The sequence below is a fragment of the Elgaria multicarinata genome, chromosome 10 (assembly GCF_023053635.1).
Source record: "Elgaria multicarinata webbii isolate HBS135686 ecotype San Diego chromosome 10, rElgMul1.1.pri, whole genome shotgun sequence".
NCBI classification, from domain to species: domain Eukaryota; kingdom Metazoa; phylum Chordata; class Lepidosauria; order Squamata; family Anguidae; genus Elgaria; species Elgaria multicarinata.
Window position 1 is genome coordinate 49518808 of NC_086180.1, and position 26814 is coordinate 49545621.

Below are 26814 nucleotides of genomic sequence, written 5' to 3' on the forward strand. Positions count from 1 at the left end.
ACACTTAAGGTGAATTGTGTAAGAAGAGAGCCTGGAAATAATATCTCTTTGGAAGAGAAGTGCATTCTGGGGAGCTGAGCTCTTCAGCGAGGCATTCCTATTTTCAGTATGTTAAAGCTGATTTTTTTAAAAAGCATTTGGTTCAGATTGTACAAAAGCTACTATTAATAATTTTGTTCATTCAGAATCCAAGCTATCCAAGTCCTTTTCATTTCAGTAGTTATCCAGTGCTTTTGTGAAGCTATACATTAATAAGTCTTAATTGTCACCAGAGAAACTGACCTGGTTTGCAAAATTACTGTGGCTTAGACTGAAAACACCAGATACCGCCAAAATTAATTAAATGTATACTTATAGGCACATTTTCAGAACATTTTTTAATAGCAGAATGTCACATGCTGATTATAATACTATCAAATATTAAACAGATTACCTGTGTCTCAGACACAGAGTTCTTGTTCTTATTCTTCAGCAGTGGTCCATTACCTGTATAAAAGAAAAATAAATCATAAAAATAATTATAAATCATGTCAAGTACATATAAGGTGGTTTTCCCATTCCTTCCTTGTAAGTTATCAATTAACATCTTGAAATAACATTTTCTTGTGACACTAACATATGACAAGATAAGGTTTGTGATGTTGCACTCATGTTCTTTGCCCTAAGTACATTGTGTGTGTGTGTGTGTGTGTGTGCATGCTTCTATACATACACACTATGTATGCCTGTAGTGCATCCCAAACAAATCTTTGATTAGGCGCTGTGATGGGCACTGGAGTGCTGTGGTGTGTACATGCGGTAAAAAGACAAAACCTTTTGTCCTCTCATGAGTTACAGTGTAACCAATATGTGAAGGAGCATCAAGAGAGATGGGTTTATTTAGTAAATTAGGTATCAATGATGAAGGCTGGACTATATAATATTTGTGGTTCTTTTCACCCCATAGTACTTTTGTGCTTGTTTTTAATATATGCAAACAAAAACTCCTTTTTCAGTTCTTCCTACTGGCTTATGCAAGTGTTGCTAAATGGCACTTTGGGAAATGTGAGAGACCTACTCATTTAGAATTGCATTTTTTAAAAAACCTGGTTCAAGTAGATCTTCAATGACTTCAACGAAGTTCAACGGAAAAATTCCAGAGGTGCCTCTCAGCTCTCCTTTGGCCCATTCTTCATTGACATATTCCTTCAAAATAATAATTTCACCTTCTGAAAAGCTTAATTCATCTTTCTGGTCTCCGATGTACTCAAATCGAGCTATGCATCTAGGGCCTCTAAAATAAACAAAACAAAGCAAAACCTGAAGGAAGACCAGTACTTTTCATTTTTAAAGATGTTTTATAAATTCTGAATCGCAACCATTACCACATAGGACCAATCCTAGGGTCCCTAGACAGTGTCTGAGGGGCCATAGGATACCTTGGATTCCCATCTCTGGGGTTGGAGACAGTGCTCTGACCTTGGAGGAGGGAATTGGACCTCTGACCTACCTCCCACTTGCAGCTGGCACAGAAGGAACCATTCTGGCTGCTCTCCGAGCTTGGGAAAGAAACTTCAGAGAGGGGTAAAAGGGGGCATTTTTGTGAGAGGAGAGGGGGAGGGGAAGAAGACGAGATGCCAGGAAATGAGCTACCCTGAGGCCTGTCCAGCCTCCTTCCTTCCCCTTTCAAAACCCCAACTGCTGGACAGGCAAAAAAGCCCATTAAGGAAAAAATGCAGGTTGTGGGGAGGAGGAGAATGCCTTCCTGCTCTTCATAGGATGATCATAAGCCTCTGACTTTGGAGGCTTATGAACAAAACAATAGGGGTTAGCTACTGAGAACGAAGCAACAGCTTTATTCTTAGGAGCCCACTGCACCAGGTGTACGGTCTCAATGCTGACCCAAAGAGACAACCTCTCTCTTTCCTTTGTCACTAAAGCAGAGATGCACTAGGGCAACTCCAACCATACTTGCCACAAACGGGCTACTTCAGCTGTTGCAAGCACAACTGTTAGTAAAGGTTAGTAACCTCTATGAGGTTGGCTGAAGCAAAATAAATCATATAGGGAATAGGGAAAGGAGAAAGACCAGTTATAAAGGTAATCTTATAGCAGTCACACAATTGAGTTTAATTAATTCAGTACCTTAAAAGTAATTTTAAAATGCTATGTAGCAATATTTCAATTGACAGAGCCATAAGGTTGAATATATGTGATTGTTTTGATTTAGCATCCACCTCACAGAAACATAAGGCATTTGTAATTGTTATCTTCCTTACATAACTCACTCTTTAATGAGAATCTTGATCAAAGTTACTGCCCCTTACCTTCCTATATTTTATTGTCTATCTACTGAAACCACCAATTCTACATCTAGAACAAATTAACATCCTTGGCAGACTTGTTTGAGAGATGATGCCATCTGCCAATTCCTTTAATCATTGCATGTCAAAGTAATGCTTATATTACACAAAACAACTCTTGTTCTTTACGTTATGTTGTAATTTATGTGGAATGAATGAGAATATATTGGATTTGCAGAAATCAAGAGGCACACAAAGCAGAATAGTTTCCAATGAATCCTTTCTTTAAGTTGCCAAGCCACCCAATCCTGAACTTTTGAAGTGAGAGCATGTCTGCCTGAAATGCTGAAGTTAACAGTCTTGTTACACTGTTTTATAATATGCTGTGCACTGTGGTACAGAATTCTGTATTTCCCTTTAAGAACTTTTCTGCTAGTGCATGAAGCATTGGGATCGGACCGCAGGTTTTCCAGCTTTCTATGGGTGGAATCCAAAAAAAAAAAACACCTTGTGTGACTTGAAGGCATTTCTGCTCCAGTAAGGAGGTATGTTATGTATGCATATGCATTTCTGTTGATGCCTCCAGCTGTGGCCACCTCTACCACATCCCTGTGCCATTTCACCGAATTCCCTGATCTATAGAAGTGGCTTTTCAGGGAGGTACAAGGGACCATAGCAGGAAAGCTTTGTTGCAAAAATGGAACTTTGCTCATGGTCCCCTTGATCTTACACCGATACTTATTTTTAATATGAACATCTCTATAAATACTTACACAATACTCGGTGATGATAAATTCACTTTTTTCCTGTTGTTTTCTCCTGAAACATCAACCTAGGAAGGAGATAAGAAAGAAAATGTACATGTTTTGGTCGTTTCCTTCAATTAGCTTTAAAAGCAGAATATTTTTATACAAGCTTGTTTGATAAAAGTGCAGTTCCAACTGCAGCCTTCATGTGGCAATGCTCAATTGTTAGAATATTTTGGTCACTGATCAAAACTGAAGAGGCATGTTTCATTATCACTCTATATTCAGTATTCTAAAGACACACCATGTTCTATACTTTTCTTTTGTTCCTAATAGCCTATTTCAGTAACAACAGTCCTCTCTTGACTTCACACATGACCGGCAGAAATCAGCACTGAGTGTAATTATATGCTGTTGCCTTTGGCTCCTACTCCTAATTGATATTACAGTCTATTATCTGCTTTTTCATGTCACAATAGTCAGGATTATTATTCAGACATATCCATTCCAGGACTTTGATCTCTTCCATCTCAACATCTGCAGCCAAAACAAACACATGTTGCCAATCCTACTACTTTATTCATACAAAAACAGCTTTTTAAGAAGCTGGGTGTAATAATAAATTACATAGAGGCTCTGGCATTATGCTCTTGGTGTCATACTCAGGGAGATTGGCTGTAAAAGCAGTCATGGAAACTCTAGGATGCCTGTTGTAAACTTTTATTGCAGAGCAAGTACTGCACTCAGTGCCAGATTTCTTATCAGATGGCAGAACTAGAATTCTCATGTACTTCAGGCAAGCCATGAAAAATCTGTATTCATTCCTATTTTAAAATTACAACATTCACCTGCCCAATAGAATTTTTTTGGGAATTAATTAATTAAATGAGTTGTAATAGATCTAAACAGTTGGAAATGGACAAGCTTATATACACACACAGCAAGGGGTTTTATATTTTTGCTGACATAAAAGTCAATATTAACATTTAAGGTGTGTTCATCTGTTACCCTGGATATATTTGTTGAAAGCCTAGGTATTGTTCTGAGATGGATATCTGAAGAATCTACATTATGCCACTGTCATTATTCATCATAATCTATTATTCATTTTTATAAGGCCCTTTATTGATTTTTATAAGGCTCTCCTCCAGGTGCCTCCTCCGAGGGCAGCTTAGAAGGTAGCAAGAAAGGAGACAGCCTTCTTGGTGGCGACCCTCCGATTACACTTATCTTTTCGGCATCAGGTTAAGGCCTTCCTTTTCTCTCAGGCATTTGGCAGCATATGATTGGGTTTTTATCATTTGTTACTATTCATTTTTATCCAACCATTTCCTAACAATATTTGCAGCACAGCTCAAACAGCAAATAATCAGTTATGCTTCAAGCTGTTTCAGACACGTAGCAAGATGACATCAGGTTAGCACATGTTTTCCAAGACCCTTAACAACAGAAGAGTGAAAGCAGCCCTCGGCACAGTTCCTAATCTGTTTCACAACTTGCAATCTGATCCTCAAATTGCTGTAGGCAAGTATTTGGATTTCATAGAATAGTAGAGTTGGAAGGAGCATATAAGGCCATCGATTCAATACCATATACCTTAATACCCATGATCCATAACTATATGCACATTTGAACGCTTACACAAAACTCCTGTCCATTTAAATGGAATGAGCAGCAACACTTGTACCTCTGTTTGAGAATGTGAAGCTGCCTGCTCTATTGACATGAATTAAGATGTTCTCTGTATACATGGTTGCTTATGCAAAGGCATATTATTGTGGAATTGGAACACACAGGCTTAAATTTATTTACATCTAGGTATGCTGGCCTAATGACTTCATGGATCATGAAGAGAATGAACCTACTCATACACTATGTTCATCATCCTAGGCCCTTGTCACAACTGCTCCCTTTGGGTCTCCTTTTTACTTCTCTCTATTAAAGGATCCCAACCATGGTCCCAGTCTGCATACTGCTGCTCACTGGTTCTGTGTTTCACTGACCCTTCTTGGCCCCTCAGCAACCAGCCCAGCACTCTGTGCTCCACTCTATTCACTCTTTTACTTCACCGCTGCCACCATATATCCCAGTACCTTACCTCAGGTAAGAATCCAATCTAGTTTATGAAATAAAATAACTTTTATTTAACAATAAGTAAGTTCATGCAGTTTACCAATCTTGTGGCTTCATTTGCTGCAATACTTGTTTTTTATAACACAGTATATATCATGTATCCTTGCCTACTCTACCCACTAGTCAAATCTATCTCCTCCTGTTTCCTGTTTTCCCAAAACAACAAAACATTGATCCTACCCTGATCTAACCCTTTCAGCAGACAAACCCAGACTCTCTCTCATCCTGTCAACTCTAACTGCTGTCACTCCCCTTCAAACACTTGAATCCAACAGCCAATCAGCATTCACTCCAACATTCCACTCACTCACCCCACAAAAAAAATTAACCACTTACCATCCTTACCATTCGACGTCCAAACCGCACTTACATCATAAATAGCAATAAACAGTAAAACATTACATCCCTCCTGCAGGTGCCTCCTCTGGTAGTAGCCCTCCAATTATGGAATGAACTCCCCAGCAAGGCCCACCTGGCACCAACACTGTTATCTTTTTGGCACCAGGTTAAACCTGCCTCTGCTCCCAGACATTAGGCAGCATATGATAGGTTTTCAATCAGGTCATGGGATATTGTTTGAATATGAGTGTGTGTATGTGTAGCTGCTGTCTGTTTAGATGTTTGTGGCTAAACTGCTTTTATATTATTCACAATATTGTATATTTCAAGATTCTTTATAAAGCACCAGAGAGCTTTGGCTATTGGGTGGTATAGAAATGGATGGATCAAAGCCCAAATATCTGGGGCACTGCTGTATATTTAAGATTCTAACTTTTCATTTCCAACCACATCAATATTTTGTTTACCTGTTGTATACATACAGCAAACATCCAAAGTTTGAAAAAATGGTTGTAGGGGACAGATGTCTAATTCATATTTCAAATTAAGTAATATGTCACAATGGAAATATTCTTGAGCATATGTAAGCAGAGGTATTTCTGAAATTAAATTCAATAGCCTCACATGAAAAAGAAATGCAGTGTTCTTTAAAAAAAAAACACACATGGTTTTTGTCCTGACATACGTAGCTCCTTGAGGCATTTTGCTAGGGCTCTTGGTGTTCACTAAAAACAGAATGCATGCTCTGGATATTTTTTAAGGCTGAGAGAACATCATCCATGCAATGGTATTTTGCCATTTCCCCCATGCTGTCATTGGTGTCAAACATGCCATTTTAAAGTCAATGAGTTTTTAAAAAGTAGTAGTTTTTCTTTCAATAAACATTAAAATTATTTATGAGCACTAGATAATGCCGGTAATTGTGCACCATACTTTTGCAATTTATCATCTTCTAAATAGCTGGACACACAAACAAAAACAGACCAGGGCAAACAGCTTAGTATACTTTCCTAAAGAGGGCAAGAAGGCACTACTCTGCCCCTCTCCTGTTTGGATGTGGCACTGGTGATAAGGCAGACTATGCTGCACAAAGGAAAAACCAACAGGTCTTGAACCTAATGTAAAAGATCACACGAGTGCCTTAAAATCCATTGAATTTCACATTGAGTTTTGCACTAGCATACTGCACTGCAGCTTTTGCAATCCAGCTTTATACAATGAAATTTCCATTCCTTCCTGAGGAAATGTACTGGCACATTCGAGCCCTTTGTTGGGTGGTCACATTACTTAAGTGTAGCAGTGGAAGATAATATTATTTGATACAACAAGTAATAATCCAAAAGGAAAGCTGTTGTATTGAAAAACAGTAAAACATGCTCTGGGGTGATTTATGAGTACACTTGAATTAAGTAAAGGATGTGTTCCCACTTAACTTGAAATTATCATGAAAATGTTGCCCATAAACAGCCAGGCAGACTTGCAAGATTAAACAGACTTGCTGCACCTCACAAACAAGTTGATATCTGCTTTGTGCTCAAGCAAGATTTATCTACATGGCATGCTCAATAAAATGCACAGGGGAGAAATTAAATTAGAACTGGGATGTGTACACAGATGGAATGCACCATATTTCACTCGAAGTGGCCTACTTACAATAACTTTGACAAAGCTAGCAGGAAAGATCCCTGTGCGATTCTTGCATTTTCCTCTGTACCACTCATCATCTATTTTTTCCAAAAGATAAACAGTCTCTCCAGAATAGAGGTCCAAATCATCAGTATGTTCTATGGAGAGAGAGAAAAGTATTACTGTTCATAGGTGATGATGCATTTAATATTGCTAAGTATAGCCTCATTTAAAACAATTCTATATATATATATATATATATATATATATATATATATATATATAAAACCCATAGACGCTTGCTAAATACTAAAACAAAAATGTGGGGACAGGAATGCACTGTAATTTGGAGAAGTGTCCCTGATAAGAACGCTACTGTCACAGGACCTGTGTGGAGAATATATACTTACTGATGTTTAAAATGTCGTGTAAATTTGATGGATAAATGTATTATGTATGATAGCATTACTGAGATTATAAGTGGTTAATAGGGAGAGGTGAAAATATTACTTCTAACTGAGGCCTAATAGTTACTTTGTATATGAAGCCTGGAAGCAATTATGGACCTTGCCCAACCTGAAACTGTCCAGATGTTTTGAACTTCAACTCCCATCAGCACAGCCAGCATGGCCAATGGTCATGAATGCTGGGAGTTTAGTCCAAAACATCTGGAAGGCACAAGGTTGGGGAAGGCTGCCTTAGCAGGTTTACAGTTGCCCCATACTGGATTTGAGAATCAAAATGGTCAGGTTCTGATAGACCAGTTAATGAACATTCCATTTACTCTTATTGATTCATAAATATAGGCAAATGGATTGACAGTTAACAGTGTGTCAAAAAGTAACTGGTCAAAGGGTCCTGGCTAGAGAGTACAAGTACTCCTGTCCCCCTCCTGTTCCTTTCTTAGACACTGTACCAGTAAGCAACAGCTTTAAACACTGCACTTGTAGCAACAGCTTGATTATCTTATAAACAAATTATGGTAGCAAACAAAAAACTATGAAGGGAACCTGTCTTAAGCATGTTGCCATTTCTGAGCAAGAAGCAGGCTAGAAATGCCAAGATGGCACACAAGCTCTGGCATAAGATACCACCAGAGATCAGAGTTTCTATGGATTCCTAAAGGATTCAGATTCTAACTTATTACTGGGTTTCTGAAAATAAACTAAAATCTGCACAACCTTTTCGCAAAAAGAAACCAGAATTTAAATATCCATTTGCGCGGCTGTCACATATCTGTACTCACCTGCAGGAAAATCATGCAGAACTATTGCTTGAGGAGCACTTGAGTCAGAAACTTTCTGCATGTTGTCCTGAAAAAACAAACAAACAGTAGATTTGGAAATTATGACGCTTGATGTTCTTTTAGATATTGGAAGACCTAATTTCTGTTTGGACCATGCAATGCATCTTTTACTGATTTATGTTGCTAAATGCTACACGGAAAAATGCTATTCAACATAAAATGCAAGGCCTGATTCTTTTCTCATCTAATCTGGATTTTAATACTGCCTGATCTCATTGAAAATCAATGGTCTTAAACCAGCACAGTACATGTGTCAGCGAAAAGAAAATCACCTCTTTGAAAATTGCATGCAGCTGCTTTGTTACTGTAAATGAGATGTGTGCCTGTCTAAGCTTTGTTCCCATTTGGGAAGTTCTCCAAGTAATTCTCAAAGAGACTAACCCTACCACACCACCAGCAACACTAAGTCCCCTTGGGAAGTTTGAGCAAAAGATGCTGACCTTTTCAAAGCACAACATCCATTTTGTTAAGTACCATAAATAAGGCCTTCTCTGTGTTTGTGAAAGATAAATCATGCATGTAAAAACGACAGTCCTAAAACTATGCAGGGCAAAGTATGCTTTGGATTGGGATGTAGCAACTGCTGTTCTGAGACAACATCAGACTATGAGGTCACCCTGGAGTAATTTTTAAAGAGAAACTGTGCTGGTTATTGCAGAAATGTCTAGGAAGCTGCAGTATCTGTGTAGAATAGCTCATAATATTCAATGTAAGCCAAATTTGGCCCTCGTGAAGTCCCAAAGCAGTCCTTTGGGATTTCCCATATAGTCATGCCCCCTATCCCTGATTGGCAGTCAATCAGTGGTTTCCAACATTTGCAGCTCCACCCCACCCTATTCTAAAAGGTTGAAATGTATTTTATTTATTTATTTATTTATTTATTGCATTTCTATGCCGCCCAATAGCTGAAGCTCTCTGGGCGGCTTACAAATTTAAGACAATTCAAAACAAAACAATAGTATAAAAGCATAATATAAAATACAATATAAAAGCACAACCAAGATAAAAACAGCAGCAATGTAAAAATACAAATTTAAAATACAAATTTAAAACAGCAAAGTTAAAATTAATGTATAGACTGTTAAAATACTGGGAGAATGAAAAGGTCTTCACCTGGCGTCTAAAAGAATATAATGTAGGTGCCAAGCGAACCTCCTTAGGGAGCTCATTCCACAGCCGGGGTGCCACAGCAGAGAAGGCCCTCCTCCTGGTAGCCACCTGCCTCACTTCCTTTGGCAGGGGCTCGTGAAGAAGGACCCCTGGGGATGACCTTAGGGTCCAGGCAGGTACATATGGGAGTAGGCATTCCTTCATATGAGAGGAAATGCCTCTCCTAAGGCTTAATTATTGGCAGTAAGCGCATTAAGCTAAAAAAGGCTGGTATTTTGGCCCCACCCATTTTATATTTAGCTTCCCCGAAATTGAGTTCGGCCCTCAAGCGGAAGAGGTTCTCCACTTCTGCTATATTGTATGTGGACATACTATATAGCATCCATTTTGACATGCAATTCTTGTTACAGATATTAAAATTCATACCCTTTGTCTGCTTTTCAACCTCTCATCTAGTGGAGTTACTATCTGCATCTGGGATAACTGAACTTTGCCGGTTTCTTCTCCCTTTTGGCATTCAGCGCAGCTGTCGTCAACCTTGTCCACCAGTACAAGCACGTCTCCACGCTTTAAAATTGCAAAATGTCATTATAAGGTTTAGCATGCTGCATGTATATATGCTCTAATATCCACAGGCACAAAATACAGCTTTACCTTGCAAGCAAGATGTCCACTATTTTGGGAAGAAATGTCTTCCTTGGCGATTCCATGGGGCACAGGAAGCTTAAGACAAAATATTCATATTCAGTCAAATGTAATTCTGCCTGACTGCCATATAATTGTGTTTTGACTACACATTGTGAAGAAAGAAAGAAAAAGATATTAAAATGTAGGTCACTTTCTTCCTTTGAATTTCAATTATTGCATGGAAGTAGATGCATATTTTGGGGAACACGAACATAGAATGTGAACTAGGGCTTTGATGTGCAATCAAGCCCTAAGACTAGTTAAACCTAAGGCTTCTTTCATAACAGAGATCCAGAATTCAAATCTGTCTAGAAGTTATGTCATTTAATATGGAAGCTATTCCTTTTACATGTGAGCAGTTAGCTGTGGTTAATGCTGAGGGAGTGCTTATTTATTACTTGAGAGATTCCAGGGATTGAGATCTGAAATTGAGATCTTTAATGCCTGTGGTTGAGCCTTGGTTAACCCTGGGTCAAATTAAGCTCTGCTTAACTTCTAAAAATATGGACCCATCCCTTTGCCAATTGCTATTAGTCCAATCAAGATGGACAGCATAGCAACTAATACAGCCAGCCAGTGTGGTGTAGTGGCTAGAGTGTCGGACTGGGAGTTGGGAGATCTGAGTTCTAGTCCCCACTTGGCCATAGAAACCCACTGGGTGACTTTGGGCCAGTCTCAGACTCTCAGCCCAACCCACAGGGTTGTTGTTGTGAGGATAAAGTGGAGAGGAGGAAGATTATGTACACTGCCTTGGGTTCCTTGCAGGAAAAAGGGTGGGATATAAATGCAATATTAAACAACATTGTTATCTTTTCGGTGCCAGGTTAAGACTTTTTTCTTCCCTTAGGCAGTTAACAACATATGCTGAATTTTTGATTGACCGCAGAATAGTTGTTTTAAATAGATATTGTTTTTATGCTTTTGATGATTTTAAATTTTTGTATATCTGTTTTTAATGTTCATTATTTTTAACTTTTGTAAGCCGCACAGAGAGCTTCGGTTATGGGGCGCTATATAAATGTAATAAAATAAATACATAATAAATAAATAAATAATTCATCAAAATGGAACAGCTCTATACCCCACAATAGGAGAGAAAATGTTTGAAAGACTTCATGTTAAGACAGTAGTATTGTTGCCAAACGTGATGTTTGGAAGTGTCTTCACAGGGCACATCTCAAAATTATCCTTGTATTTTAGTGCTAATTTTTTATCAAATTTATAATTGGTATGACCCTGCAGTTACTTTTAAATCAGAAATGTGACCACATTTTTCTGAGCTGAAACCAAAGCATATATTCTTCTCACCATGTATTTATTGTACAGAGGATGACCCGGCTTGGGTCGAGGAGGTAAAGCTGTATCATTAGTTTTGCTAACTTCACTCTTGCTCCTCTTGACTCCCAACCCAAACATGCTGGTTTTTTTATGGAGAGTTATGTCAGAGATTGAGCGAGAAAAGCCGTCCGTTTGTGATGAAGCCTTGGTTGACTTTGGCGGTGGTGGCCTTCCCGGGGCACTCTTAGGCGGAGGAGGTCGAGCTGGCATGATTTTCCCTTCACTAGGCCTAGACATCACATAGAAAGCATGGGAACAGAAAGCATAGTTCATTCGGATGTATCGAAATAATACTGCAGGACCAAATGCTAATCAATCCAGCCTCCTCAGCAGCCTATTCTCTTAAACAGAGAATTCAATTACTCCTGACCAGATTTTTATTACAGACCAGCGGCTACTGAAGTAAGGCAGGCCATCATTAAAGAGCCTTGTCAGAACCAGCTGGGGGCATTGGGTGTACCATGTCTGAGCTGTCTTGAGTGAAGGCTTGCTGAGCCAGCTAGACAGAATATTAGGAGATTTATGGTGGCTGGGAAATGCTGGGAGTCGTAGGACTTTTTTCTGTCTGAAATGCATAAGATTGTGCCCTCAGAGTTAGAAGGAATGTTTATGCAATACCTCTTCAGAACAATCTTTGGCCCCACCTCCTTTTCTCTTGCACAAAAGTTTAAACTTTCAATTAAACAGCAGAAATAAACAATTCTCCATGAAGGCAATTACCAATGAAATAATTTAATGTTTATTAAACAGCTTTTAAAGGCAAAATTATGTTTAAATGGAAAGGGGATGGATAGAATCAACATCTAGCAAACAAAAAAATAACAGGTTTAAACATCTAGTGCAACTAAGCAGACACCCCCACACACCCCCACACACCCACAGAGCATTCTTATATAATTAGCAACAATGAATCATCTTCCTTGCTGAAAAAACACTCTAGAGGTTACTCCTGTTATCATCATCATCACTCTTGTAACTTAAGATTTTAGAACTGAAAGAGGGCTCTGTCTTCTTGCTAAGTTAGACTAGACTGACCCAGTTCTTTGAACAGTTCAAGCTGTCTAATATAGTATAGCTATGCCAGAAGTAGTAATATGCTTTCTAATTCACTGTATGCTTGCTTAGAATGGCTGTCCCAACAGCCTCTGTGATGCTGAGCAAAATTTTACAAAACCCGCCTTATGGCCTATTCATACATTGCATTAGTACTATATTAGCTACCTGAAAATAGAATCATATGAATGCAGTCCTGCAGTGAAAGCTCTTTGAATGAAACAGGCTCTCCACACGGTTGTGGAAATTTCAACCATGGCAGCACAACCGTCCCGAAAGAGGGATTGTACTGGCATGGTTAATTGATTTCAAGCCAATATAGTGTAAGCAGAGATGCCCACATGACTCTTTTGTTGCCTTTATGTAACACAATTACCAAAACTCCCTTAGGTATCTTGCTCACCTCAACCTGCGATAGCCAGTGGTATTTATGCAAAGATATACCAATCAATACTCTACCACCACCACCACCTCGGGCTTTCCTCACATCCCGAAGGAGCCAGAAAACCAGTGTCCAAATCCATGTTTTTTAGAGAGGTAAAGGGGATACCTTTCATCTAAGAAGGACCCTCTCACTGTCTGCTCAGAAGAGCAGCACCCCTCATTCCTCCTCCCTGTCGCCCCTTCTTTTCCAGAGAGTGTTCAATGGAGCTTCCTGTGGCGTCACAAGCCAGCAGATACAGAGAGGTCAATCTTCGCACTCACTTCTGCTTTTCTTCTAATTGGTCCATACTCAAATAATTTTCTTTTCTCCCTTTTCCATAATATTTCATCCTATTCCAAACTCCAAAAACCCTTGGCTCTGGAGCTCCCTGTTGCTCTTTTCAGCCGCTCCATCCTCTTTCTTCCAAAACCCCTGCATTTGCTGTACCCCTCCAAAACTCTCTCACGGTTCAAAAACAGTCTGTTTGTTTCTTCCCGAATCAAATTATCCCAGGCTGAAATTTCTTTTCCCCACCTCTTTCCCCCACTTCTCCATAAACAGCCAAACACACACATACATACACAGCTTGGTAGAAATGAAAAGTGTTCTCTTTAAGGTACCACACTTACATCACACATCTTTGAACACACACATCTATACACAATTTTCTCTGTATCCCATTGCATCCAACTTTACTACTTATTTAAAATTATTGTCATATTTTCACTTTCTCAGTGTTAATGTATGATCCTAATTCCCCTGATGTATCTATGGTTCTAATTCCCCTGATGTACGATTTTAAATTTTTAGTTAATAAAGCAAATAATTGTTTTCAAGGACCTTGGTGTGGTCTCTAACTCTCTCAGGTTTGGTGGATAACAGGTTTTCCTAGGCCCCCAGAGTTAAACACCAAAAGATCCCTCATGTATGTATTTGGTTTACAGATATGTAATATGCACATCCATGTAAATTAAAGCATACTACTTAACAAGGGAATGACTACTGTGTAAAAAAACCAAGTTTAAATACACCTTAATTTATGATCCATCAGTGACCATGACAAGTGGTGTGAATAACACCAAAATTTACTAATAACTAAGCTTAACATGGTGGTAGCAAAATAAGTACCTAAATAAGATGTCTTACAACCCCTTCCACACACTGTTGTTGGTCACCTTGATTTTTACTCACCTTGGGGGCATGATAGGTTCATTCTTCAATGACTGTGTCAAATTGGAATGCTCAGACTCCTATTAAGGCATATAATGCTATTATTACTATTTGGATGAGACATTTTAAATGTTCAGTATTATTATGACTTCAAAGGAGAACTTCAGGTAAGGAGATACTACCATTACAGAAATTATTACTTCCCATTACTTTTTTTCTTTTTAGGGTAATGTGAGGGTTATTCCTCCTCCACCAGCAAATCCATACATATAGATATATTGCATGTGTGGTGTAGTGGCTAGAGTGTTGGACTGGGAGTCGGAAGATCCAGGTTATAGTCCCCACTCAGCCATGGAAGCCCACTGGGTGACTTTGGGCCAGTCACAGACTCTCAGCCCAGCCTACCTCACAGGGTTGTTATTGTGAGGATAAAATGAAGAGGAGGAGGATTATGTATGCAATAATAATAATAATAATAATAATAATAATAATAATAATAATAATAATAATAGCAGCAGCAGCATGTAATGAGTTGTATCCAATGTTAGTCTAACTTAAGCCATTCATTTCAACGGATCTACTTACTCAGAGCTAATATTGCATACAATCCAAATATCTATGCCATTTTAAATTTGTGAAGTGCTTTCCAATGTTATTTGTCCTTACAAAAAAAAAATGGAAAAAGGCCGAATTTCTCTTTCACAGGTAGGGAACTGATGCTAAGAGATAGCGAGTTGGAAAAGGACAGTGGCTGTGCTGCACAGGTGGAACCTGAACGAAGACTCCACAGTCCAGGATAAACTTTCAGTCTACTGGATACCACTGAAATTTGACATGGATGCAATGGATATATGAGAAAAACAGATAGACTAACAACAGAGTAATTTCAAAATATATTTAGAACTAAACGTTTCAGCATCTGCTCTCATCAGTAGCTGTGATGTTAAATGGATAGCAAGACTGGCAGTCTGGAATGCTAGGAGATGAAAATTCCTAAGGAGAAAAAGCCCCCACAGAGGTATGATTGGTATAATGCTTATGACTTGTCCTCCATATGGGCTCCAAGTCTGTAGATCCAGAAGTTTCTTTTTTTGTCAAGCTCCTAAAAGAAATGGTCCCATGGAGGGAACTGCACGTAATGCAATGCACTGATTTACATTGGTGTGATCCTGAGTTGCAAATAACTCTATATAGATATCCATGTACATTGTGTTATAATTTCATTCTTCAAGAAATATAGGGTTGAATCCAGACCTGCCCCTCCTCTAATGGAAGGGCTCCAACTGTTGAGAATCCAGTGGAAGCTTCCCACTGGAAGAAGAGTGGCAATTTTCTCCAATTCCCCACGTGAGGTGGTGCTGGGAATCCATTAGCACCAGCAAAACTCTGCTGAGTGAGAGTGTGGATCCAAATCATTGAAGCCAACATAGTTCTGACAGCTTTGCATTCAAAACATGTTTTGTCTATATAAATATTAAATGAAAACCCAAACTCAAAAATCCCTTAAGAGCTCTTGGTAGACCCATTTTCCTATGGCTTCTATAGAATGATTCAGATTGCTAAATCCCATGAATTTATATGGGGATGAAATCTACCAAACACAATTGCTGCAAAACCTTCACTGATTTCAATAGGGTTAGTCCCAAGAAATGAAGTGAGGTTGTATAGCTGTAGTGCTTGGTAAACTGCTCTCAGGTTCTTTTTTTCACTTGCTTTTTTTTTTAAAAAAAAAACCCACTTGCGAATAAAGGATGCAACAGTTTGTGCTCCTTTATAAAGATCTAGAAAAACTTCTCAATTCCTTGGCCTATTTTACGCTCACTACTGTTCTCACTACTATTTTATTTAAGTTATATGACATTTCTGTATGTAGAATTCTGTAAATTTTCACCAGTGAGCATTTTAATTAATTGCTTCACTACATTTTCATTATTTTCTTCCATAAAGGTTTTCAAAAGGATTTTTCTTAGTGAAAAAAGCATATTTTGATGAAGATTAAATCCTCATGTTACTAGAGGTTTGAGTGATACGTGTCAATTATTTGAGAATAAAATATTGCAACTCCTTGGAAGAATTCAAGTTTGTAGTCTGTGTCCTGGAGCCTCAAGACACAATGTGTCAGAAGAAAAACTACTGCCAAAATTCTTCCCTACTGAAGAAATAACTAGCATGGTCCTATCTCAGTCACATTCAAGTAAGGAAGGAGAAAGAAAGAAAAAACACAGTGTTTTCTTTTCTAGAGAGAGAGGGAATTCGTATAAATCATGTCGGAGATGAAAACTCTTTGTAGAGCTTTGGAAATTATTGAAAGATGCAATTGAAGAATAGAAACTAGAAGCTACAAATGATGGAACTGTGCTTTTCCAGAGCACAGAAGAACTGTCTGTTTCAAACTAGTGATAGCTACATCTTTCCCATAGCGATAGCTACATTGTCCCTTTTTTTGTGAATTGAAAATCAGAGCCAGTTTGAGGTTTGAAGAAGCCCCAGGAAAATTGAGGGCACTGGAAAGGGCTTAAAATGACGGCTCTGTTGTTTCCTTGCAAATTATTGATGCAACAAAACAAAATTGTTCAAGAGAAACAAAACTAAGATGGAATCAAAGGGCCTGTTCAGATGACACTTCAGGCTCTGTAGTCAGTGAAACTGTGGTTCTCTGGGGTTAGCACTAACCACAAGCCGTGCTGTCACACACAACACTTTTAAGCCACAGTTAGAGCCGCTAACCCTGCTGCACAGTCTGACTGTAGTTAGTGAGTGAGCAGGGTTTAGCAAAACACATTGCACAACAACACAAACTGTAACCAGCAGGGTTTAAGGTGTCTTCTGGACAGGCCCATAGAGTAGTGGCCACCTAGAACAATCCCTTATTTGATGCAGGAAATCCAAAGCTAGAGCATCTCCACTGAATGGTTGTTCAGCCTCTGCCTGAAGACTTCCAAAGAAGGAGAAACCACCAGCTGTTTAGGGAACTGGTTCCATTACAGAATGGGTTACACCATCAAGAACTTTCTCCAAACATTGTGGCTTTTGTGTGTGTGAGTGTGTGTGTGTGTGTGTGTGTTATCTCATGTACAAAATACTTATTCAAAGATCATTGTGAACCGCCCAGAGAGCTCCGGCTATTGGGCGGTATAGAAATGTAATAAATAAATAAATAAATAAATAAACAAACACAGCAGGATGAGTTCAAACGTACCTCCTTTTTTGTAGTTTTCATGTTATTGGGTTTTCCAGTTGAAATGCCAGCTGTGTTTCCAATTGGCTTCTCCATAGGAAGTGGAGGAGGGCTTTCAGGAACTTCACTTAAAGCTGAAAAGGTTTTAGCAATTTGTGAATGTCACCAATTATATTGCAAAAATATAGCAGAAAAATAATAATAGACCTTATAATTCAAATGGCATTGCAATGCCTCTTTGGAAGCATAGTACCTTCACCCTGACCAGGATGTTTGTTTATTTCTGGGAATATATGAACATCAAAATAAAAACAAGGAGCCAATCACATATGGCATGGACTTCTTCACTAAGGATTGTGATGCACTGGCAAACTGAATTATGTCAGACTTGCCAACAGATCAGCTCTCCCCAACCCGGTGCCCTCCAGATGTTTTGGACTACAATCCCCACCACTCCTGACCATTGGCCATGCTGCCTGGGACTGATGGAGTCCAAACATCTGACAGTCACCAAGTTGGATTAGACTGCTAAGGAGATGCACATCTCCCATTTCAATACTTTAAAAACTGTCCATGTTTCCCCATACATGACCTGTGGAAACAAATAACCTATTTCCTCCAGCAATTACACCCTGACCCTTTCCTTTTGCCAGAGATCAATAAAGAGAGGGAAAGAACTAGCACCAGTCCTGTACAGGCATCCCATGTGGTTTAGAATTGTGTAAGCGCCATGAAAATCGATGGCGTTTTATAAATAAATATTATTAATAATAAGACCAGGGCTGTGCTCACCACACTGCCCCCTATTGCATGTTCCCATTGCTCAGCTCTGCTTGACTGACTTCCATGCAATGGAGGGGGAAGGTCTGAAGTAGAGCACCCCTGCACAAGCATGGCCTCAATGGGACTCTCCACCACACAGAAGCATCTACCATCAACTGCCCTGTGGGAAGGATTCCAGGAGAGGGAAAGGCAGGCAAAGACCACCTCAGTGCCTGCCCCAGACGGATGTCCTCCTCCCCTTCCAGGCAGTCTTCCATCAACAGGTCTGTGGGAAGTATTCCAACAAAGAGAAGTAGATGAGGGTGACACAAGACACCTGCTCCTGTTCTAGCAGGACACACCCAGCGCCCAGGAAGTGTCCTGATTTTATTATTTTTGATTTACTTGAAAGCCACCTTGGTAGAACTTGTATCCTGAAAGGTGGTATATAAATATTTGTAATAAATGAACTGTGGTATAAAATTATAAAAGGGAATATAGACGGCTGGAATTAAATGTGTGGGTGGGTGAAACATTCCCCATTCTAAAAGGTTGAAATGCTTCTCCCAAGGCTTAGTTACTGGCAGCAAGAACTTTAAAGTAAAATATGCTGGCATTTTTGGTCCCACCCCTTTTGCCTTTAACATTACCCACCACTGGGAATGCGGCTCCCGAGAGCTCTGAAATTGAATTTGGCCCTCGAGCTGAAAGAGGTTCCCCACCTTTGTTATATGCTAAGGAATAAATGAGGATCATAGCACAAAGGAAGTTGCCTTACAACAGCTCAGGCTATTTGCTCTTCTAGCCCAGTCTTGTCTACTCTGACAGGCAGTGGTTCTCCAGTGTATCTAGCAGAGAGGTCTTTCTTCCTACCTGATGCTGGGGATGCCAAGACTGAACCTGGAATCTTCTGCATTCAAGGCATGTGCTCTTTTATGGTCTCTCCCCATGTGAGAAAACTAAGATTGTGCCAGAAATGTCCTCTTAGCAGATGTCAGTGGTTTAAAGAGAAAATTAGGCTGTAATCTTAATTCACTTACTAGTGAATAAGCCCACCAGTGGGACTTCTAAGTAAGCACGCATATAATTCCGCTGCCAGAATTTTTGTGTGTGTATACTTCCTCCAGTTCCTGACTCCATTACAGTGGCCTTATTTGGTCTTCATAGAACAGGGATGGGGAATATGTAGTTCTCCAGATTGTTGGACTATAACTCCCATCACCCATCACATTGTTGGACTATAACTCCCAAGATGGAGGACTGTAGCTACATTTCATGATCTATTTGCACATAAATGTGTATCATTTGAATGAATGTGGTGATAAGACAAGTCTTATTCCATCAGTTCAATCTTCCATCCATTTGGTGTGATCATGATCCTAGGTAATAATAGTCCCCAAAGTTCAAAATCACAATTTAGTACTTTAAAGTGATGAGATTGGCTTTATAGCATCACATTTATTTATGTTGGGTATTGAGAGGCTGACTGGATTCAGATAACACAATAACCAGTGGTGATTTAAATAGTCGACAGTTGGTTATTTAACCCACCATGGGTTATTGTGTTGTGTGGAGGGAGTTGTTTAACTCAGGGTTGGTTATTTGGCTGAAATAACCAATGCAAATAATCAACGCTGTGCATAGTTGACTATTTGAACCACCATTGGTTATCATATTGTGCGGAGGGCACCATTGGTTGTTTCGTCAGCCACCATTGGTTGTTTCGTCAGCCACAGAGTCACAAGGCAAGAGTGGTGAAAGTGGTGGCTGCCACTCTAGTCCAGCTGGCAGGATAGATTTTTAGCAGCAGTGGCTAATGTGATACTAGCTGGAGGACTGAGGGGAGAGAGAAGGCAGGGGATGAGTGAGTCAACTCAGCGTGGAATAATAATCAACTCAACCCTTATCCTAATCCACATCATGGCTGATTATCATAATGCTGTGTGGGAAGTACCCCATAGATAAACAACTGTTGAGTTGATTACTACCCCACCATTGATTATTGTGTTGTCTGAATGCAGTCACACCTTAGCAACACATAAAAAAGGTGCAGAATGACTCAGCGCATGTTTAGGATTATATATTTCTTGAATTTTCCTTAATGTACAGTGGGTGCAGGCTGTGCAAACAGGACATCATCCCATGTGTGTGCAAAGAGGTAATTTTAAAATTATCACTCTCTTCAGCATCACTCACATATCTGGTCTAACTACAAGCAAGACAATCTTTGCTGGCAATTTAGAGATCAATATGATTATTCTTCTGTTAGAAGACACTCAGATATGCGATAAACTTTCTTGCCAACATTTTGAGCTATTATAGAAAAGTTCAATTAGGACTATATTGTTTTAACTATTCCTTTTACTTACAAAGCATTCTTAGTACAAGAATGGAAATTGGAGCCACAGAATTGGGGGTGGGGAATTGATACCAGTGTTGATAGGTTGCTTGGTATTGGAAATGTACTCTGTACATGTTCATTTGTTTCACATCTTTCATAATTGAGTCCTGGCTGAAACTAAGCCGCAGACATACTTAATTTAAGATGGAAGTGCCAGTGCTTCTACCTGCCATAATTTAGCAAGGCAGATATAACAGGGATAAAGAAGTTCTAACTAATAAGAAATCATAAAAAAATCAAATTACACTTTGAATGTTGCAACACATATACAAACTGGTCTGGTGGCTCTTCTCTGTAATTTCCTAACTTTGTGGGAGTTGCCCTGTGTTGAGACACAAGAATAGGCGAGATATAATGCAGATCTGCGAACATCATGAACAGATGGGACAACAGGGTAAAATTGCTGCAAATGCTATTCTAAAATTTGGGATGGTGTCTTCAGTTACTTAAATGCTACACTATGCAACCACTGATTTCTCATTCAAGTCAAATCTCTATCTGCATCGAGCAAAGAAGCATTTATACGCATTAGAGCAGAAACAAATCTATAAAAATAAACCTGAACCGAATGCTGAAATATTCACAACATTTTTGCTACCCAGCAAAAGGTTTGCTAAAGAATTCCAACATTGCACAAATTTAGAGTTAAAGCACTGAAAGTCATGTCCAGAGAATTCATGTTTTGAACTTACATTCAAATTCTAAATCTGTAAGATTGTTCATTTCTATGTTGGTTAGAGGACAAGATAATGAACACAGGATTACATGCTTCCGTTCTTGTAAACACAGAAAGCTCTGATTTTTCAGGTTGTGAACTCCATTTTTACAATAATTACAATTTTAAAAAATCACTTTAAAAGGTGTTTTAACAAGAAATTGTATGAATTGTGCTTTATCAAGAAGCTTTTTAAAAAATGGTAAATGGAGCTGAATCCTTAAACCATAGTGAGGACAAATAGCATTCCTATACACACATATCGGGGAGTAAGTCCCATTGAATTTAGTGGAACTTACTTCTGAGTAGACTTACGCTGTAAGCAGCTTATCCCAAAACACTCAGTTCTGTTTTCTCACAAACATTTAAAAAATGGTGATAGCAGGGTAACATAATGTATTAGAAGTTAGCTTTGTTAAAAGTAACTATAAGTAATTCATTATGTCAAAAGCAAATCCTGAAAAAACGTATTCCTAAATGTAATATTTTCCCAAATCAAGCAAAATATATTAAGCACTAGGATATTACCTTTCGCTGGTTTAGCTGAAATTCGGATCACAGTAGGTTTCCTCACAACAGCTGGTTGGATTGCTGGTTCTTTTGCAGAATCGTGTTTGGAAGGCAAATTTACAAGATCTAAAACACACACACACACACACACCCAAAAAATTAGTGTATTATTTTGTTCCAATTCAAGAGAAAATATCAGAAACATCATTCATTATGAAAACATTGATTAATATGCTGAAGGGATATATGTATGAGACAGAAATATAGAAAATGCCCATATTATACATGCTGATAGTAAAGTTCATCTTTACAGTCAACGTGTACAGTATGGGCATTTTCTATATTTCTGTCGCATAGATATATCCCTTTTTGTAAACAGCCCAGACAGCTTGGGCTATGGAGCGGTATATAAATGTAATAAATAATAATAATAATAGTCTGGACTGGAGGTTTATCCTCGCAAACCATCCTATCTTTTGTTCTTGAATGTCTATTGAAATGATCGTGCAATATTTACTCTTCCACTGGAACTAAATCCACATTGTGTAATCTGATTCTTCTATGGAAGATATTGTTTAAACGTCATTGTCTTGTTTGTGTCATTTCTGTTCGCAGAGCTGGCTAATGATAGAAATTCGCTGGTAAGCTACTCTAAATGCGATCTGCACAAAAATACTGCACAGTATCCTCCCACTTAATAGGACTGCTTAAGATCCCAGCCAACTATTCCCTCTAAGCCAGGAGTTTCACACATACACACACCATTTCCAACTAACATTTTACATTAGACGGCTATTGAGTACGCTCAGTCCTCAGTGAGCTGTGTTTTGGGGATTTTGACATCTTGGGTTTGTTTGGGTTTTTGTACTTTAGCTAGGAAGCCTCCTAAAATATGCATATCACTTGGCACATCTGGATTCACACTGGAGGAAGGCAGAGGCCTCCTCTCACTGCCCGTTATTTATCATCGGTCAGTGAATCTTTAGCCATGCATGAGCTCACCAGCAGCCTGGCGAGTCTACAAAAACACCATGGATCATAACAAATGAAAAGACTTACTCTAATGCCCTGTACCTGTCTGCCACACAACCTGTCACATCAATCACATGGAACTAACTGCAAGAGCAATGCCTGCTCTTGGAAACCCACAGACCAATTCTAATTGTTTAAGTGAATGCTTAGTTCCATTCCTTAGTACAGCTAAATTAATCAAAGCTTCAAATAACCTAGGGGCTTCTTAAGAGGAGAATCAGTACTTCAGTAGCATTTTTACTGTTGTATGAACAAGGGACCAGTTGATTTCATAAAAACATACTTCGCATAAAAAGTTCAAAAATAATGTCAGTCATTCCTTTGAACTGAAGGAATTCTACTATCCCCATGTGCTGAATAATTATCTCTCAAAGATCAACATTTAATGTCACAAATGTCTACAATTATTGTTCTACAAATCTCTAGATGCCAAACATTAGACACACTTGTGAACATGACCCATATGTTGCAATTACATTTATATTTCTTATATAATAATTTATATACTGTTTTTCTGAAGTGTTCATAATGCTTCACATTATTGGAATCATTTTTACAACAACCACGTAAGGGGGAGGGGGGGCTGTCTTTGAGATTTAAAGTGGGGATTCCCAGTACACATATTTTATTTATTTAGCATATTTAATAAATCAAGCTCTTAACGTCTATCCTATTCCAGCTCCCAATGCCAAGGGAAAATTTGAATATATTAAAACTTCATTTTATAGAAGCACTACAGAAATTTATAGGAAAGCAATGTTAAATGCTAAATTGAATCCTGATTCAAGAAACCATCAATCACAGGCCAGCTTTTTTTCATATGTGCCAGCAGTGCTGTGTTTGAAGACGGTTCCTAAAATCAAGGGTAATTCTGCCAGCAGCTGAATAAATTCAGGAGCCATAATGAAAAGTAGAGAGAACACCAACTTTATGCACAGTTTAATAAGACAGATTATTTTTAAAAGAAAAAAAATAGTATTATCATACAATTTCAAACAATGATTCAGGAACTTGTAAAGCATAGGTATGTTGAATGTATGCCAACTGCGAAAATATATATCCATATCTACAGAGCCTAGGAAGGAACTTGAAATACATTACACATGGAATATTATTATACTGATAATATTTTCAGTTCCTCTACAGCAGGAGTGAAAAATACTTTTGAGTGGGGGGAGCGGCTGACGCCCCCCGCCCTCCGCTGACAGTATGATGTCAGATAGGCATGACCATGTCCTTGAATTCAGAGGGTGTTGCCATAGCTACCTGACAACATTTGCTCCCTGATGCAAGTTCCAAGTGGGTCTTCTATTTGGCGTTTGGGCCAAGGACCAGGCTCTGCTGCACACGAGCTTTCCTAGTTAGGGATACTGCTCACAAAGCAAATCTGAGCTAGATCAGCCCCTGTCACTCTTCCAATGAGGAGCCACAAAGAGATGAACAGGAGACTCAGCTACTTTGCCCAACCCAGCTCCTTTCTGTGTTGCAGAAAGGAGGCTGGTGGGCCACGCAGAAGGGGACTCCCCACATCCCCTTATCTCAACAGCTATCTCTGATCTCATATCAGAGTTAGTAGCAGGGGTGACAGGCACTAGGACTTGCCAGTGCTGCTTTCCCTGGCACAGGCAAGTCTCAATGCTGCTGGGCCTCATCTCCCTCCTGCCCATCCCTTGTAGGAACCCCAAGATGCTCTACAGGCTGAATTAGGCCCATGGGCTGGAGATCCTGCACCCTTGCTCCATTGGAACTGTGCAGTTCCTCCAGGATGCTGAAGGGGGAGACTGCTTCCCGACCCCAAAGGTGGGGCCTAACTTGAGGGGAGAACCTGATGGGAGAATTTACCAAACTATCTAATCCAACTTTAATTCTGGATGACAGACTCATCCACCTGTACAAATGAATGAATTTTGCCCTTAATACATTTCCAAAACATACTAATGTCACTATAAACACCCACACAATATATACTACATAACTTGTAGCCATTCTTCTAAGAAGCCCTTTTTTCCTTTTAAAATCTTACCTGATTCTGACCGAGAAAGTTCTTGAAGCGTTCCTACCAAATTAGGAGGAAAAACTTCATCATCAAAGCTGATTAGATCTCCTTCCCCAGATGGCGTATTCTGAACTGGAGGTATTACGAGGTTGCTTGGAGGGGGCTCTGCTAGGGATCTGAAGGCATTCGTCTGGGCAGCTATGGAGAGCCTGGGAGCAGCACTTACTGGTCTCAGTGGAAGTATGGGAAGAGCAGGACTTTCAAAAGAGACAGACTTCCTGGGAACAAGTGGCCTAGGGGCAGGAACGGGAGATTTTCTCTGTCCATCACTGTTCTCTGAAGCTGACCTGTTCCCTGAGTTAAGAAGCCCATTGCTACTGCTTTTTACAATGACTGACTTTGGTTTCTTTGGCAATTCAGGCTTGTTTGTAGTGTTGCTTCCAGCTTCAGGAGGCTGAAGGGGCCCTTCCTGGGAAACAACCTTTAGTTTGTTTTCTGTCCATGAATCCCAGTCACCTGATGCTCTGTTAACCCCTGGCTTCGGTGCCACCACAGGTTTTTTTGCACTAATGATAGGTTTGGGGCCTAATGAGCGTGGGGATACCTCTGGCTTCTTTGTTAATCCCGATGTTTCCGTATTTGCTTGCATCTCAAAAGCTTTAATGCGTGATACTATACTATTTTGGCTCTTGTCTGTATCCATGGTGTCTATCACCATATGGCTGTCTCCAAAGCTTTCATCTAGTACAGAGCCCAGCTGAATTGAAGGCGTGTCCTTTTCAGTCCTTGTTTCTTCGTGATTGTCTTGCGTGTTATTTTGAGTATCTATAACCACAGGTTTCAGATTGCCTTTCGATCTTGGTTTTGGCACAGGACATAACACAACATTAGGCTTTTCTTGACCTGTCTGCTCTTCCAAGACAACTAGGAGTTCTTCATTTTTGGAAGGATTGCTGTTCAACAGACAGGATGAAGGTCTAGGTGGCTTGCGAGGAATCTGTACAGCTGCAAAACGAAATGGAAGTTCCAAAACTTATTTTGCTTAAGGATGCAACTTTTAATCAATTAATCAGTTAGACTAATCAATTTATTTATTTTTAAAAAACAATCAATTTAAAGGTTTCCCCAGTTAATTACAGAATCATGCATTTGGAAGGGTCAGAGGTCATCTAGTCCAACCTTATGCTCCATGAAGGATCCACAATCAACTGACAGATTTTTAAAAATTATTTTATAATACAAGAACTTATTGTTTGCAGATTACAAACATCATCTTAAAAAAGGCTTTCCACATTTTCTCTCCCACACAGAAAGAAATGATTGTTCTCACATAATACCTGCTATAACACATGAATGTCATAAAAACATAAGAAGGAAGCTCTTTCCTGCAAAACTGTTATTTTTACTTACATGCCCATTTAATCGAACAATTAACTGATAAAATTCATATGTTTAATCAGCTAAGATTTATTTAATTAGGTGACTGCCTTAATTCTGCTACATCTTAACTGAACGCATTTACTTACATTACTTTTTCCCTCTTGTGCCAATTTAATCAGATATGGTTTCAATTACTTTGCATGTGTGAGCAATGGTTTGGCTGCTGCTTGAAACACAAGATTATGTCCCCCCCCCCATTTGCACTTGTGTTGTACCCCGCCTCGATCCGGAGGGAGAGGCGGTCCACAAATAAATAAATTATTGTTACAATCATCATCATCATTATTATATCATCTCCATGATGTGGTTATTGCAATTTCAACCACATTATTGCAGTACACTAACATCTGAAAAGAAACTGTTGTGTTGGTGTACTTGTATCACCAAAAACTGTTTGGGGAACATCTACATCCATGCAGTTGTGTTACTGATTATTACATTTATGGCAAACTGGAACTGCAAACTATTTTTATATTTCCCATTTTTAAAAGTGGCAAAATAAATTGAAATCCAGTAAACAACGGACAACTCTTCCACTGCATAAGGTAAAAGAATTTGGTTCAAGA

General features: G+C 39.1%; 1 protein-coding gene across 2 annotated transcripts in view; it reads right to left on the reverse strand.

Moving 5' to 3' along the window:
- Positions 1 to 26814, reverse strand: part of SH3D19 (SH3 domain containing 19) — a 75911-nt gene that overhangs the window by 7382 nt on the left and 41715 nt on the right. For both annotated transcript variants that reach the window (XM_063136015.1, XM_063136016.1), the window contains exons 7-18: positions 24836 to 25813; positions 21799 to 21906; positions 17414 to 17526; positions 14236 to 14294; positions 11538 to 11796; positions 10197 to 10265; positions 9969 to 10109; positions 8373 to 8439; positions 7154 to 7284; positions 3056 to 3114; positions 1086 to 1273; positions 434 to 486 (exon numbers count right to left, since the gene is read on the reverse strand). In XM_063136015.1, coding sequence (XP_062992085.1) covers positions 434 to 486; positions 1086 to 1273; positions 3056 to 3114; positions 7154 to 7284; positions 8373 to 8439; positions 9969 to 10109; positions 10197 to 10265; positions 11538 to 11796; positions 14236 to 14294; positions 17414 to 17526; positions 21799 to 21906; positions 24836 to 25813 — 2225 coding nt within the window. The remainder of the gene's footprint in view (positions 1 to 433; positions 487 to 1085; positions 1274 to 3055; positions 3115 to 7153; positions 7285 to 8372; positions 8440 to 9968; positions 10110 to 10196; positions 10266 to 11537; positions 11797 to 14235; positions 14295 to 17413; positions 17527 to 21798; positions 21907 to 24835; positions 25814 to 26814) is intronic.